Source organism: Amphibalanus amphitrite, unplaced genomic scaffold, assembly GCF_019059575.1.
Source record: "Amphibalanus amphitrite isolate SeventyFive unplaced genomic scaffold, NRLGWU_Aamphi_draft 000655F_arrow, whole genome shotgun sequence".
In the NCBI taxonomy this organism is placed as follows: domain Eukaryota; kingdom Metazoa; phylum Arthropoda; class Thecostraca; order Balanomorpha; family Balanidae; genus Amphibalanus; species Amphibalanus amphitrite.
In genome coordinates, this window is record NW_024882149.1 from 105,368 (window position 1) to 120,358 (window position 14,991).

Here is a 14,991-nt window from a genome sequence, read left to right on the forward strand (position 1 = left end):
CCTGCGTAGATTTGCATGCATTGGCTTGTTTATGATAAACGGCCGCACCTCAGTCACGAGCTGAATGCTGATTGGACAAGACACGCTTCAGACCCTCAGGCCCCATCACGTGACCCCAGGTCATCGAGGTTTGATGTCAGACGTTCGGACTTCACTCGGTGTTTTGAGTTTGGCGCGGGTGGAGTGTAGCACACTGCAGATCGGAATGGTTCAGCCGGTTGAAAATGATCCTGCAGCACAGGTGAGAGAGGCGTTCAGGGAAGCTCGGTTGTTGAATATTTTATACCTACTAAGGAAAAGGACTGACGCGCCGTAAAGTAAAAAAGTGTCTGTTTCGGAAAAAACTGACGCGACTGCATAGGTAGAACACATCTGCAAGCATTAGGTAGGGGAGAGTGGGGCACATTCGTGCATGGGGCACATTCGTTTTCAGCAGTTTATGGGAACACGAGTGACTGCACGAGCTCAAGGTAAATTATGGAAATATGTCTATCATTGCCGCCCTTCGTTCACCGTAGAAGACAACACTGTACCTGCTGTCATGCTTGATAAAAACGCAAATTTGTAATATTCGTGAGCTTTCCAAACTTTTCTCATATTATCCATTTTCGTGATCCTGACTCGGAAATGTGGTTCAGCTTTTCAAAATTGGGGGTGAAGAAGCTCACTCTATTAACGGAACTGCTGCAAACTTGTTTGTTGAAAAAGTGTCATTTTTTCAAAAAGAAATTTTGAAATATATTACTAATAACGTTGTGGGGCTGGGGGCAGGTTCGTGTACGCACTGCCTGGGGGCACATTCGTGCATATTTTTTTTTAGTTTTTGCGATTTATGACTTTATCTGTAGTAGGTTTCTCTAATGACGCTCGCCTGACTCAGTCTCGACTGCTTGCGACGTCGTGACGAGCAATTCACGCGAACTTGGCGAGGTCACGGAGGCCGGCAGTTGGCACATTCTTGTTGGCCAGCCCATTCTTTCTACATATGTTGTGCAATGCATTCTTGTCGACAGGAATCAAGTGAAATGACCCCCTGCCAATTTCCTTTGGTAAATTTCTGGTAATTCCCGGTAATTTCTCGAACTTTGCAGGGTGAACGGAAGTGCCCCACCTCTTGAACGAATGTGCCCCATAGGTGGGGCAGTTTCGTGTAAATGTTCAGAGTTATTAAAAGTCATTTTTTCTAATGGAAGCAATAATTTTAGAGGATAACTTTTAAAGAGGAAAACTATCTGCAATAGTTCCTTTCCATACTACAATCAACAATTTTGCCATTGCACTAACCAAAGAACAGATATATGGGTTTATCCATTTTTTGCACGAATGTGCCCCACTCTCCCCTATGTTATGAGGCGGTGATTCGCCGATTACGGTCGCGAAAGATTGCGATAGGGTGATGGCAATGCTAGCCGTTATCAAAATACTTGAGACGTTCTTTTAGAGATAGCCTCCTTGCGATGCAACGTTAAATATTCATAGACTGTCTGACATTGCGTTTCCAATCACCCTCCTGGCTCCTTATACCTATCGTCAAGGCGACCCCTTATTGAACCGCGTTGGAACAAAGGGCTTAAACGGTAAACCGGGAACAGAAAACTTCTCTTTTGTCGGCCTAATAATACTTTTGTAAAGTCGTGTGCAAATTTCTGACCCAGGTCACCGAATGTCAGACGATCAGATCGTCAAGTGACCATAACATCGGTAAAAGTTAGAAATACTCCGGCCACAGCTTCTCACCCAGTAAATAACTGCATTGGCAAGCTTACGGTGACTAATCGAGGGGTAACTGGATTTAGGTACAAAACGTTTACCTGTGTAGGTACTTGTATTTTAATTTCGGTGATCTAGGGTCTGGTCGATTTTCAAACTCTTACCTATGTATAACTCTATAAGAGAAAATCGTGCTGCAGCTTCTGTGGATGAGTCGTACTGTCATTATACTCTAACATCGTATAGTATGCTGCATTGAATACGAATCGGCAAGTTGCATCCATTGCTTCACCCCGAGGTCATCCTGAGGTCCCCTGATGTCATGAACTACAGGGTGTCTCAAAAGTTCGTTGACAGGTACCAGCCATGCTTTTTTGTCAATAATTCTGAATCAACAATAAATAAACAGTCGAAATTTTGCATGGGCATTGGTAACAACCTTCCTCAAGCAGTCTCATTGTTTTCAAACGCATTCGACCCTTCATGAGCCCACAAAAAGGGTTCATCTCTGACCATGGGTCAAGCATGAAAATGGAGGTCGCAAAATCGGGTCGGCTGAGAAACTCTCTGTTTCAGGAGTAATGGGAATGGTTAACCCTATTCCTGGCGGGCTCCGCCGGGACAAGAAACTGGCGGGGGGGGCCGATTCGGCCCCCCCCCCCCTGAGATCTCGAGAACGAAGCAAGATAGCGACAAGCGGTAAACGGCATCGGATACGCACGGCCAAGATCTAGAATTTTTACTAAGGTCATTTTCAGGTCAGGTCAAAGATGACGTCACAGGGGTCGAAAAAGTCAAAATGGCGGCGCTAGATATGGAGAGAGTTTTTCTCGAATAACTTTCGAATTAGTCAAGATAGGAACAAACTAAGGGCATAATCGTGATCCTCTCGTCAATCCGCATCGATTGATATAGGGGAGACCCGGGAGGTATGGGCCCCCTGGAGGTATGGGCCATCGCAGTTTTGAAGAAGTGTTGCGTGTTTTTACACATTTGACAGCGTTAACTGGCAGCAGCCATTCCGTTATACAACCCAAGTGATTTTCAAAATCTTCCTCAGTCTTCTTTGGCAATGAGCGGCGATAAAGCGTTTTTGCCCTCTTCGAGTAAAATACGGCACATACAGAAAATTCGTGATAAATTTGAACCAGGCTCGTTTTATGATGTCCGACCATCGCTAACATAAAGTTTAAAGCATGTAAATTAAGACTGGATAGACAACTTGAAGCTTTCTTGGAAGATTATGAGCTGAGATGTTACGCACATTCTGGCGTCCTAACCGGGAGGTTCGGGCCACCCACCCCCGTGGATCCTAAATAAAAAAAAATGCTTTCATTGAATGTCCCCGTCAATAAGTTTTATTTTTGTCGCACAAGGTCGAAAATTTAACTTCAAATTTCATTCGAACAGAAAAGTATTATTTATTTTTTTTTTCCTGGTGCATGATTGGGTTTACCAATATACATATGGGCCCAAGTGACCTCCATGAAGTAAGCTGTTGGCCGCTTATGCGGTTCGTGGGCTCTAAGAGAGATCAAGGTAGATACCAGCTACGAGTATTATTCTCATTGTCGAGAAAAGAATATGAAACATGGCACCGGCCCATACCTCCCGGGCCATGGCCCATACCTCCCGGTGTATTTTGATGGATCGAAAAAGCACATGATTTATTGAAAGTTATCTAGAGACAAAAAAGTTGATCCCAGATGCCTAATATCAGGCACAAGTTGCAGGCGAAAGGCAATAGCACCTACACAGGGTGAAAAACTGGGTCTATTCACTGCCCACTGGAAGAAAATTGCCTTTTAACAAAACCGGCCCATACCTCCCGGGTCTCCCCTATATGTTGACCTCGAAAGGTCAAGGTCAAAGGTTGACCTCAGGTCACGTGACCTCGAGGTCATCATGTATATCATTCGATGCGTCTTGACGAGCTGAACACAATGAGACCATCAACGCGTCTGTATCTTGTTCCTGTACGGAGTTATTGGCCAAAAACCTTTGGTGACCTTTGATGACGTCACATGACCTCACAGCTGCCCAACAGCAAAACAGACCTCAAGGTAGTGAAGGTTGATCGTATATGAAGTCATGTATGGTATATGGGGCCATTCCGACCCGTTTTAGTGGTAAAAACAGGGAGTTGATTTTTCCCCCATTGACTTATAATGGGGAGGTCGCGAAATTGACCTGACCTTAGGTCACCGATATCAAAATTCCGAGATATACAAATTGCACATACTGGTACCCTAACTAAACCCTGAAGAGAAGAAATTGATCGGTCAAAAACTCTAGCTCTGGCGTGATTGCAAACTTTTCTGAGGTAGGGTCACCAAACCGCCTCTGGTGACCTGACCTGAGGTCAGATCAACTCAAAATTTTCAGACATGTTGCGTAGAAGCCTTTTAGGAAAAGTCAGAAAATTTGAGCTTCCTAGCTCAACGCGTTTGGGAGAAATAACCAAAAAACCTCAGGGGGGGGGGGGCTCCTGAGGCCCCCCCCCCGCCAGGAATAGGGTTAAGTCGGAAATGACATATGGCAAAGTGTCGGCGAGGATGAGTACAACATGATGATCATCTAATAAAAACGGTGGCTAAAATTTTTGAAGGACAAAACCATGCGAGACTAACAGCGTTTTGAACGACCCTCGTACGGCAGCAGACTCGTGCTCCGGAAAGCAGCTGAAAATGAAGGCATATCTATTGAAAACTGACAAGAAGCTCACAGACAGAGGTTACCCAGTTTCAAAAATTGCAGGTCATCGTAAAATAAAGACAAAGTATCATTTGAAATTGTTTATAATATATAGAACGCTAAATTTTTGGGGAAAATAGCACGGAAATCATCAATGCCAAGGACAACTGACCCTCCAAAAGTGTCAATTAATGTTAAGTTTTATCTTACGAAGTTTCAAGAGGCAGATCTGGAGCGAATAGCTTTCTTTTAGACACAAAATCCCGACAAAACCACACGATGGACAGGTTTTGGCCGTTAATAAAGCCGAACCTCTCCTGAGGAAAACACTCCGCAACCCAGCGAAGGTCTTGGCATGGGGAATGACGAGCGTTTGGGATTTACAAAATTTGCACAATGTGTCTAAGAAACAGATGGCAGACACATTCTTCTACGATATGCTGCGAAAAATTTTCCCCTGGCACTTCTCATTTGTTCAGGAATGGGGTTGTTTTGAAAAGGAAAATGGTGGTTGGGAGGTCGGCGCCAGTCATTCATGAAGGAGTTAGCGCCAGAGAAGACCTACAAAATACTCACGGATGGTGTCGATGCACGCCGTCGGCTTTCAGGGAGAAGCGGATGTTGCCGGGGAGCTCGTCAAACCTAATTCCGACGCAGAAACTGCAGGGGATTCCCTTACAAGAGCTTGAAAGCGGGTAACCTTTTATCAGCCTCCGGCAGCTGACGGAGCGACGAAAATCGGCATGGGCAAATATTTTTTGGAGATACAGCAAAGGGTTTGATTTCCAACCTCCCGAATCAGTTGTCAAAGCATGCATATTTGTCTAGTGTGCACACAGACACAAAAACCTTAGATTTTTGGCCGGTTCTTATATGCTTTATGGGCATGGGAAATGTGTATACGAACTTTTGAGACACCCTGTAGATGTTTGCTGCATAGTTTTGACAAGACTTGATAGTTGATAGACGTGCCAAGGTGACGAGAACGCCTTGCACGTTCTCAATTATAGCTCATAAGACGTTAATCCGCGAGAGAAATATCAACAGTGCTGGTGAAATAAATCAGTCATTCAACCTTTCAGTTGAATTGGGTATCGCAAAAAGTAATAATCGTCGATTTTAACCATTTGCCATCCGGAGGCTAAATCATTGACATTAATTCAAAGATGAGGACACCAGCGAAATAGCTTTAAAAGGTAGTTCGAACGTTTTTCCTATCGTTTTTCCTATAAGTTTAGAATAGGAACGCATGCATCATTTAACCCATTAACGCCCAGCGGTACCAAAAGGTACCAACGCACATTTGGGCTTGCTGCGTTGAGACCATACGTTTTTTCGTCAGATAGATTCTGTCATTGGATAATCGTCTCCTTTCCGGATATGCTGTTGGGTGAAAATAATGTGCTAATACGAAGAACTTCACGTGAGGTGCAGAAGAGCGAGGAGTGTTTCGAGGCGCCACAGTCATTGACTGACGTCGGGAGAAGGAAACGTTTGTGTTTGCTTGGCTGTGAATATCTTTTTAGCCAAAGTGTGTTTACATTAAAGATGAAGAACTCGCAGCTGCAGTTAAGCAGAAAATCCGATGTTTCGACATGAATCCTGGCGTCCCTAGGGACATAATTCTTGTTGGTACCTTTTGGTACCACTGGGCGTTAAGCTAAGCGTTTTTTCGCAATTTCATGCGTGTGCGGTCTGTGCAGACGCGTAACAATGCTCAACGGAGGGATGCGGACGAATTGCCATTTGGGGCGCCATCCCTCAAGTGGACGCTATCGCCTAAAGAAATTGGGTGCGTAGGAGGGACGCCTGTGAGTCCATAGGGACGCCCACATGCGAAAGAGGGGCGCGCCTATAAAGTTCACAGGGGCGCTTCAATGCAAATGAGGATGTCCATAGGAGCGACTTTGATGCCCATAGGAGCACCTGCATGCGAAAGAGGGGCACCCGTGAAGCCTATAGGAGTGCCTCTGAGGTTCATGAGGCCCATAGTATATGTAGATTGTAGGGGCACCAACATGCAAAAGGGGCGCCGCCGCGACGCCATGCAAAAGGGACGCCCATGAAGGTCAAAGTCGAACTTCCATACGAAAGCTTGGCCACTGCATCCTAAAGACGAACGCCTCTGAGGCCTATAGAAAGAGGCGCGCCTGTGAAGCCCATAGGGGCGCCTCAGTGGGAACGAGGGGCGCCTGTTAGATCTAAAGAGGCGCCCCTCTTTCGCCCACATGCAGAAGAGCGGCGCCTATGAAACCCATGGGGGCGTCTCTATACAAAAAGGGGCGCCTGTGTAGGCTGAGAGTCGTTTCTGTAACGTTTCTGAGGGACGGTGTGCCGTTTACGGCAAATAGAATCTAAAAAGAGGTCGGAGAGGGGAGCGCTTTCGTCGCCGGAACTGGTGCATTCATTGCTGATTGGTAATTCACCGCTGACGTGACGCATTGATGTTGGATAGGATGTTTGCCTTATAATTGCTGGTATTATTGCGGTTACTTCTGCGGAGCAGAGTCGCAGACATGTGGTCAAGGCCCCAAATGAATTTTTCTTGGGGCCGGGGGGAAGAGGAAGGGACACGGTTTTGAGATCGTCTTGTTGTTTAGGAAGGCTGTTGCTGTTGTTCATGAAGATGTGGGTAACGAAGTCACATCCCAGTGCAGTTTGCGCGGTAGTATACGAAGGAAATATCGATGCGGATGGTAGTGACAGACGAGTTCCTGCAGACCTGCTACTTGGTCAGTGGTACGTACACCTGATAATGCTGCATACGCCGCGACTGATGCAGAAACTGGATTAGAGTAGGCTCAGTCATGAAGGCGTAGGTATGCATTGTACTTACGTGGCTGTCCTGTCACTAGAGTCATCTGTGGCACGTGGCGCATGGCGCTCTGCCCGGAGACGTACATGGAATGGTATAACGGCTAGAGCCTAGAACGCGGCAACGTGTTCCTCAGCGCAAGCAGCACTGCACGATCCGGCTGAAATCCATTTTGGAGATCTGTCTCCTTGGTTGCTAGATTACATTTGGTAGGTATAGCGCGTGCTGGATCTTGAACTATGGGCTACATGTTTATTTTCATAATTTTGAAAGAAATTATAACACAGGTTGTAGAGTAGTTGCTGGTAATCGCTTTCAGAAAACTGTTAGTTTTGTCATGTGTTTAAAGATATTTGTGCATTTTAGGAGAATAAACAACCCTAAAAGCCTTGAAACCTGGGCTGCAGAGTCGAGGTCGGGAGTGAGTCGGTCGGAGTCGACATCTCTAACTGAAGTCGGAGTCAGAGTCGGAGTCGATCGTGGAAGCCGGAGCCGGAGTTCGAGTCGCCGAAAATCCCGCGACTCCGCAGACATGCCAGGGCTGGAGAGATGGAGTAGGAGTTAGAGTCGGTCGGAGTCGACAATCATGCCTGGAGTCGGAGTCGGAGTCGGAGTTGATATGTAAAAGTCTGAAATGGAGTCAGAGTCAGTCACTGAAAATCCATAGACTCCGCAGCCTTGCTTGAAACAGTACAGTTCTTCACTAGACCGACCCACCACCAGGTGAATAATAGCATTGACCTTTATGACAGTTAGGCATAGCATGCAGTAATGACGTCATAATCTGACAACTTGAAAAACATAAGCGGCGAGCCTTTGCCATAATGTTGCCGATGAGTACGTCGTCTAATATTCTAATTTTCATGAATGAGCTACAAAGTCTTCTTGGCAAACATATCTTGTATGCTGCTAAAATGCATGTTTTTGCGAAAAAATGATGTCATTAACGCCCAGTGGTACCAATAGGTACCACTTCAAAAAAGTATATTTCTGGATTTCGCACATTTACCAAACTAACATGGTACCTTTAGGGGACCATTACCTCTAAATCGGCAAATGGGCATTCGTGTGCGTTCGCTGGGGAATTACGGGCGTTAATGGGTTAACAAAGTGTCAAAATAAGAAAAACTTCACTCTAAAGACCTAACTCCTATCGGACTTGACTTTACCTAAACTAATAATCGTTTTAATAACCCTCGGGACTGATGCAGCCCCCCCCCTTCCCTACGGTTTTTCGCGAATAACTCGCGTAAAAAGCGGCTGATCTCGACGAAACTTTCAGCCTACCGTCGCATTGATTAATTTTACACCTATACCCTGAAAATTTATTGGCCCTGACCAAAATAACATTTAACCTGTGACCAACTTTCCGAGACCATGTTTGGCCGGAATCGCGATTCGGCGTGTGTCGGCTCGCATTAGCCGCGCGTTCATGCAAGCTTTTCGTGGTTTCAAACGTTCAAACACGTCATTTGATGTTGCACCCGTGCATTAGGGTGGATGTAAAAATCGCCTGAAGATCGGGTCAGGTCATTGACCTTTGGTGACATTGGTTCACTTTTTTCGAGTTTTGCATGTTTTTAGGCTAGTTTTTAGAGCTGAATTCAAATTTAGCAACCATTTGAACATTTACGAAGTAGTTTTGGTGCTTTCGTAATTTGTTACGAAGCTGTCAGAGGTGGTTGACACCTACTACGAAAACACGTCACGACCCCAACTGGTTGACCTGACCTGACCCGACCTGGTCTAAATGCTTAAAGACATCAGCTGTGATCAAAACTATAGTTCGTTTTTCTTAAGTTTGCCCCTCACTGTAAACGTCTTTTTCAACACAGCACGAGAATTGCTAGCTGAATTACTGAGAAAACTGGTTGGCGCACATTGTATTGGAGATATGAATAATATTTTCAAAATAAGTTTTGAACACCGACGATGTAACGTTAATGTTAAACGCCGTGCAATTTATTGATTAGTTCAGACATAATTCCTGAGAAGTTTTCTATCACTGTGGAGCTATAGGTATGGGTAAATACGAGCTATGAGTCTGTGAAATAGTAAACAAATTTGATAAAAGTGATCGTCTGTGAAATCTGGTGAAATCAATGTGCGCCAACCAGTTTTCTCAGTAATTCAGCTAGCAATTCTCGTGCTGTGTTCAAAAAGACGTTTACAGTGAGGGGCAAACTTAAGAAAAACGAACTATAACACGATATTCGTGATCATGCACCCCGAAGAACCCTATAGCAACCACACTTTACGACTTTCTAACAGGTCCCGATTTTCCCGACTTTTGGGTCGTTGACCTGACCTGGAATGTCAACCGATGACCTAAGACCTTAAAACTGGACATCATCGGCTTCCTCTCGTGACGGGTAACATGCTCGTTTTCCGTGAACTCTATCTCGATCAGGGGCCAAACGCAAGGGGGGTCGTACCCCCCCCCCCCCGTGCCGTCGAAGGACGCAAAATGGCCTGTGCCGGCGAGGGTTAAGGATCTTCCTTGAGGTTTTTTGACGCCGTTTAGGTACTTACTGCGTGTCAAATGTCAATACATGGTCCAGCCTCCAGGTTTAACATACCCTGGTCCCTGGTCCGGGAAGAGTCTGAGGGAGCGTAAAAGTGCCCAGCCTACGTCACTGTGAGCCACGAGCAGAGCACCATCCGAGCTCGGCTCGAACGTGAAGAATTTCACATTTAACGGTAACTTGACATTTATCTATTCTCGGGCCACGCAGCGAGCAATGATATCTGGATAAGCAGCTTAGATTTTTTTTAGAAAAACTGTCACTTGATCGCTGATGTGCGCCTCCCTCCTTGCAGCCCGCGCCGCTGCCGAACGGTGAAGTAGCGCCGGAGGCTCCGGATGCGCCGGCCGCTGCACCGGCACCGGCTGCCGCCCCGGCGCCGGCTGCCGTTCCCGTCGTGGTCGCCCCTGCCGCCCCCGCCCCCGCCCCCGCCGCCGCCGCCGACGACGGTCCGCCGCCGCTGGTGGCGGCCCGCCTGCGCCGTCCGCCGGCCGGCCTGCCCGGTCCGAGGCGGCGGCCCGTGCTGCCGGCCGCCCAGCTGCTCGGCACCGAGTCCCGCACGTGCGAGCTGCTGTCCGGCCTGCCGGCGGTGGAGCACGCGTGCCGGCGCGGCCAGCGGCAGCACCAGCGTCTCCTGCAGACCAACTGGGTCTACACCATGGTGTTCGTCTACTCGGCGTTCGTGTACAGGGCGGCCATGATGTCCCGGCGGTTCGGCGGCGCCTTCATCGGTGAGTGGACTTATTGGTTATCTTGTTCTCCTTATTTTCTTCCCGAATTTTTTCTTTGCATTTAAGTCTGTGCTTCGTTAGTAATAAATGAGTTCTTTATTCGACTGAAGAAATACCGTGCTCCCGCTTGTTTTTAGCCGCTGGCCTATCGGGAACTGGTGTGCGGTATGCGTATTTGGCCTTCCCTCGGCAGAAAGACAACTATGTGAGCGAAAATAGTCTCCATCGGCAAGGCAGAAACGGCAATAACACTGTCAAATGCCAGCTGGATAACTATTATAATAACCATTCGTTTCCGCTCCTTTTCTGTTTCAGGGACAACGATAGATTCGTCGATGTTCAACCTTCTCTCCTACATAGTGTTCCGATATCCGTTTCTAAGGGCTCGGGTGCGTACCGTACTATTTTATTTGCGTGGTTCTGTATGCCATTTCGTTGAAATCAAGCATGCTGCAGACATTTTTTAATTTTAATGGTTAAAAGGAATGGCTACATGTAAACGCTTAACGGTCGGCGGGGAGCGGTTGCGAATAGCTGCTCCCGTTTTCGACTGTTGACCGTTTAAAAATTCGGCGCTCAGTCGCCATATCCACGTGCCACCTCTGACTTGGCGATTCCGCCTCTCTCCGTTCTGCAGCCGGAGCAGATGCGTACGACGACCAAGAACTACCTGCACGACAACCGTCGCCGGGGTGTGCTGGCCACGCTGTCGGTCACCGTGATCACGGTCACCCTGCGGCCGGTGTCGTTTGCCTTCCAGCTGCACTCTCTGTTCCTGCGCGCCTGGAGCTGGGTCATCGAGAGGATCTCCGAGCTGCTCAACGACGGTGGGCTGCGGCTTTGGAGAGGGGGGGGGGGGGGGGTACGATACGCAGCTGTTTAACCCTCGCCCATGTAGGGGGGGTTGATGCAACCCCCCCCCCCTGAGGCTTTTCGAAAATAGTGCAAAAACGGCGGCGCGCAGCGCCGCCAAATTTTGGGTACCTTATGGGGCAAACCTTGCGCATCTTTTGATAAAAAAAATTGACCGGGTCATGTCAGGTCACGGAGTTATGACGTCACAAAGGGAACAGCCTCCGGCCGGATTTTCACAAACTGAGTGCCAACGCCCGAGGTTTCCTGCCGATGGTACGGACATCGGTTGATGGATCGTGATGAAACTTCTCATGCATGTTGGGGCAAGTATTGGCTATCATATGGTATAAGAAACTTGACCGGGTCAGGTCAGGTCACGGAGCTATGACGTCACAAGAGGAACAGCGTCCGGTACTATTTTTGAAAAGCGCCCGAACCACTATTTTGCTAATTCTTGTCACCTCAATGGGAATATGCAGCAATATTAGCTTCTATAGGGAGCAAATGGACCTTCCAAATCCAAAAATACAATCAGATTTCCAAAATTTAAATTTTGATTTTTCGAATTTCTGCCGCCGACTGTGACCTTGCCGACTTCCGGCGCTCCCAACGCGCCATTTTTAGAGCTAGGGAAACGAAATACATACCAAACGATAGAGAATTGATCAAGGAACACGATAGTGAAGGTTTCAAGTCGATATCTCCCACCGTTTTGCCGCAATCGCCGCCGAAAGTTGAAAAAAGTCTATTTTTCCGAAAATTTGACCTTTGACCGGTCAAAAGTAGGTCAAATGTTGACCTAGGACCAAAAAATATACCACCAATCGCGAGATCTCGGCGAGAGCAATCCGTTGTTTTTTTCCGCTAAGCTCTACGACGCTCCGTTTTCAAACGCCAAGGGGGGGGTCGCAGCAACCCCCCCCCCCTGCATGGGCGAAGGTGGCAGATCGCCGTTTACGGGCGAGGGTTAAGTTGAACGTATTTCAGGCAACTGGGACAACAGATGTCCTCTCTCCTTTACGGCAGAAGTATTATTTTTAACGGTTGTAGGCTCTTATTTTCAGGTAATATTCAGTATCCGTTCAATTGTGCGGCTTGAGTAGTAAAATAAAATAGAACGGATTTGAGTCACTCAGTGTGTCGTGGAAGCTTCTATAGAAGAAATGCAGTGTCATTCGACGTTTGTTTTGCGATTGGCGACGAAAATAGCTGAACTCTGTCCTCCGGTGCCGGCTCTACTCTGATGCCCGCCTCCGCCCGTCTGCCCGCAGACCGTCCGCTGTGGGAGGTTGAGATGGCCGAGGTGGCCACCCTGTTCGTGGGACGGTCGGTGGCCCTCTTCTGGCGGCTGCCCTTTAACCTGTTCTACTACTGGGTGGCCGTCCCGCTACTCATACACCCGGTAAGAGTGACGCCGACCCATCACTGGACGATAACTTTGAAGTTTGAACGGAAAATGAAGCTAAGTAATTAATCGGCGCTTCTATGCATGGAGATGCGGACCTTTATTGGATAGTTTTATTTTTGCGGTGACATTGCGTGATGCTAGAGCATACTCATGTGCGTGCATTCTCGTGATTTGCAGTTTGTGTCCTCCGTTCAGGTTGTACCCCTCCCCAATGCGCGCCGTCCCACGGCCCTGTGTCACCGCCTCCCTACAGGGTCAGCTGTTCCGGTGGATCCACGAGTCGCTGCAGGACATCCTGGTGCCGGACCTGCCCGGCGGCGACGGGGTGGAGATCTACGAGCTGCCCGAACCGCAGGACGCCGACGAGCCCGACACACCCGGAGACGGACCCGCCGACGGGGAGGCGCCCGCCGAGGGCCAGGGCGCCCTGCACCCGGCCCCGGCGCCCGCCGAGGGCGCCGACCCCGCGCAGGTGGGTACCGGCCGGGGTAGGGGGGGGGGGGAAGTGACAGCCCCATAGTGTCTGGATGGGCTGATAAAGCGGGAATATTGCTAACTATGCATATCACATGCCTTACTGTACGAGACGTGGCGGGAAATCGAGCTCGACCGTTTGTTACGGTGTAAGGCGTCCAATTAAAAAAAAAAATGACTGCAGTCAATCTGCAGTGACGACTGCACCCATAATCATGAAACTCCTTAGATTCATGATAATAGTGCATTCCAGAAGGGACCACCATCAAACCTTGTAAGATATCGCTCCTAGGCTCTTGGAGCAGCACTTGATCGGCAACACCGTGTGAACACACGGTCTTTCCACTTTTCAATTGCCCACCACCCTGTCGTGGCGTTAGTGCTGGTCTGGCGTCCGCTTCTGTCTGATGGTGGTTCTCGGCTCTGGTTTCCAGCCGGCTGGAGATCAGAGCGACTCCGAACTGTCACCAGACGTGAGCAAATTCCACTTCGACTCCTTCCGAAGCCTGGATTCGCCCACCGTCCGAGAGCTCATTTCTAAATTTTCCGAAACCAGTGAGTGGAACTTCCTTCCTGAAACACTGGGGAGCGGGAAGTGACTCTTCGTTGCAGTTTGCAGTGCTGCCAGGGAACTTGCAGGCTGTTTGTCTAATCTGCAATGATTTGTAGAGCAGTACCAGCGACAGTGCAATTTCTGAGCGAACAGGTTGGAGCGGCGAATTGATGTGTTTTCTGTTCCTTTCCTAGGGGGTGCACCATCAGATGGCGAGGGCCGCCTAGCGAACGACCCTACCGTTACGCCGCTGTCTGATGCCAAGGGTCGGGGACGTCGACCTGCGGAGCTACAGAGGCTGGAGCCGGCGGCGTGAAACTAGTGAGCGGGTTAAACGAGTGAGCCGCCGTTTTAAAACCACCGTCCGTGGCTGGAACAGTAGCCTGCGAATGTCAGCGATAGCGAGCGGTTGTGTCTAACGACCAAATTAGTTATACTCTGTTGTGGATGAATCTCTCAAGGACAGTATGTGACTACAAGAGCTGTGTGGACTTGGCGCATGTGATACGATGAAGTGGTCGGTCGTTTTAAGAACTTGTGCAATGTGCATGTTCCAGCGGAATGTATTTGGTTTTGTATAATTTATCATTGTTTACGTTGCAGGTACCGTCGTCGGTCATTTGGCTTTGGTATCAAATAAAACACAATTTTAGTTGCTTTGTTTAATTGGGTTTACCACCCTCACCCCTGCAAGACTCGTCAGTTCCCTGCAGGGGGAGCGGGTTGATATGGGCAAGTCGACGATTCGATCAGTCGCCCTCCCTGATAGAGCGTCGCGAGAGAAACGGCGTGTTCGCTGTCAATAGCGTTAGTGAGTGGCAGCCAATTTTTAAGATCCCTGGTCGTCAGAAACACACTTGGGTCAGGTCGACAATCTGGATTATTTGTGATAAATATAGCCGTCAAGAATGGTGCAACAAAATTTGCTCGTGAGCTGTTACGTTCCTCATCTCCAGGCGCATTAGATGACGTTAATTGGCAAGTGTCGACTTGTTTGCATCGCATTCGCATCGCATGTGTGTTCGCAACGAGTAACGTTCACGCCAAGAAAATGATCTAACTATAGGAAAGTCACCTGGCATAGCATTTAACCCGCGCGGGGCTGGGGTCTCCAGCCGAACGCGCGGGGCTGGGGGGGGGGGTAAATTTTACCCCCCCCCCCTGTTATCTCCCGAACTAATGGTCCGATTTGGAAAATTCAAGCGCCAATCGAAAGCTCTCATCAC

At 48.4% G+C, this 14,991-nt stretch overlaps 1 protein-coding gene across 2 annotated transcripts; it reads left to right on the forward strand.

The window, feature by feature from the left end:
• Positions 1-159: 159 nt before the first annotated feature.
• On the forward strand, positions 160-14,418 carry LOC122364077. 2 transcript variants are annotated; one of them, XM_043334135.1, is made up of 8 exons: positions 160-241; positions 10,040-10,475; positions 10,791-10,864; positions 11,113-11,302; positions 12,602-12,732; positions 12,992-13,210; positions 13,647-13,767; positions 13,960-14,418. In XM_043334135.1, exons 1-8 carry the CDS (start codon positions 206-208, stop codon positions 14,079-14,081), a joined length of 1,329 nt encoding a protein of 442 aa, XP_043190070.1. In that variant the 5' UTR covers positions 160-205; the 3' UTR covers positions 14,082-14,418. The 2 variants fall into 2 exon arrangements, with proteins under 2 accessions (XP_043190070.1, XP_043190071.1); XM_043334136.1 differs by lacking the exon at positions 13,647-13,767.
• Positions 14,419-14,991: the final 573 nt, after the last annotated feature.

Bases quoted from the DNA above. Each gene is read 5' to 3' on its own strand.
- LOC122364077 (XM_043334135.1), top strand. From the start codon at position 206: ATGGTTCAGCCGGTTGAAAATGATCCTGCAGCACAG. The intron at 242-10,039 runs GTGAGAGAGGCG...CCCTCCTTGCAG, and splicing joins AAAATGATCCTGCAGCACAG to CCCGCGCCGCTGCCGAACGG. The intron at 12,733-12,991 runs GTAAGAGTGACG...GCCTCCCTACAG, and splicing joins TCCCGCTACTCATACACCCG to GGTCAGCTGTTCCGGTGGAT.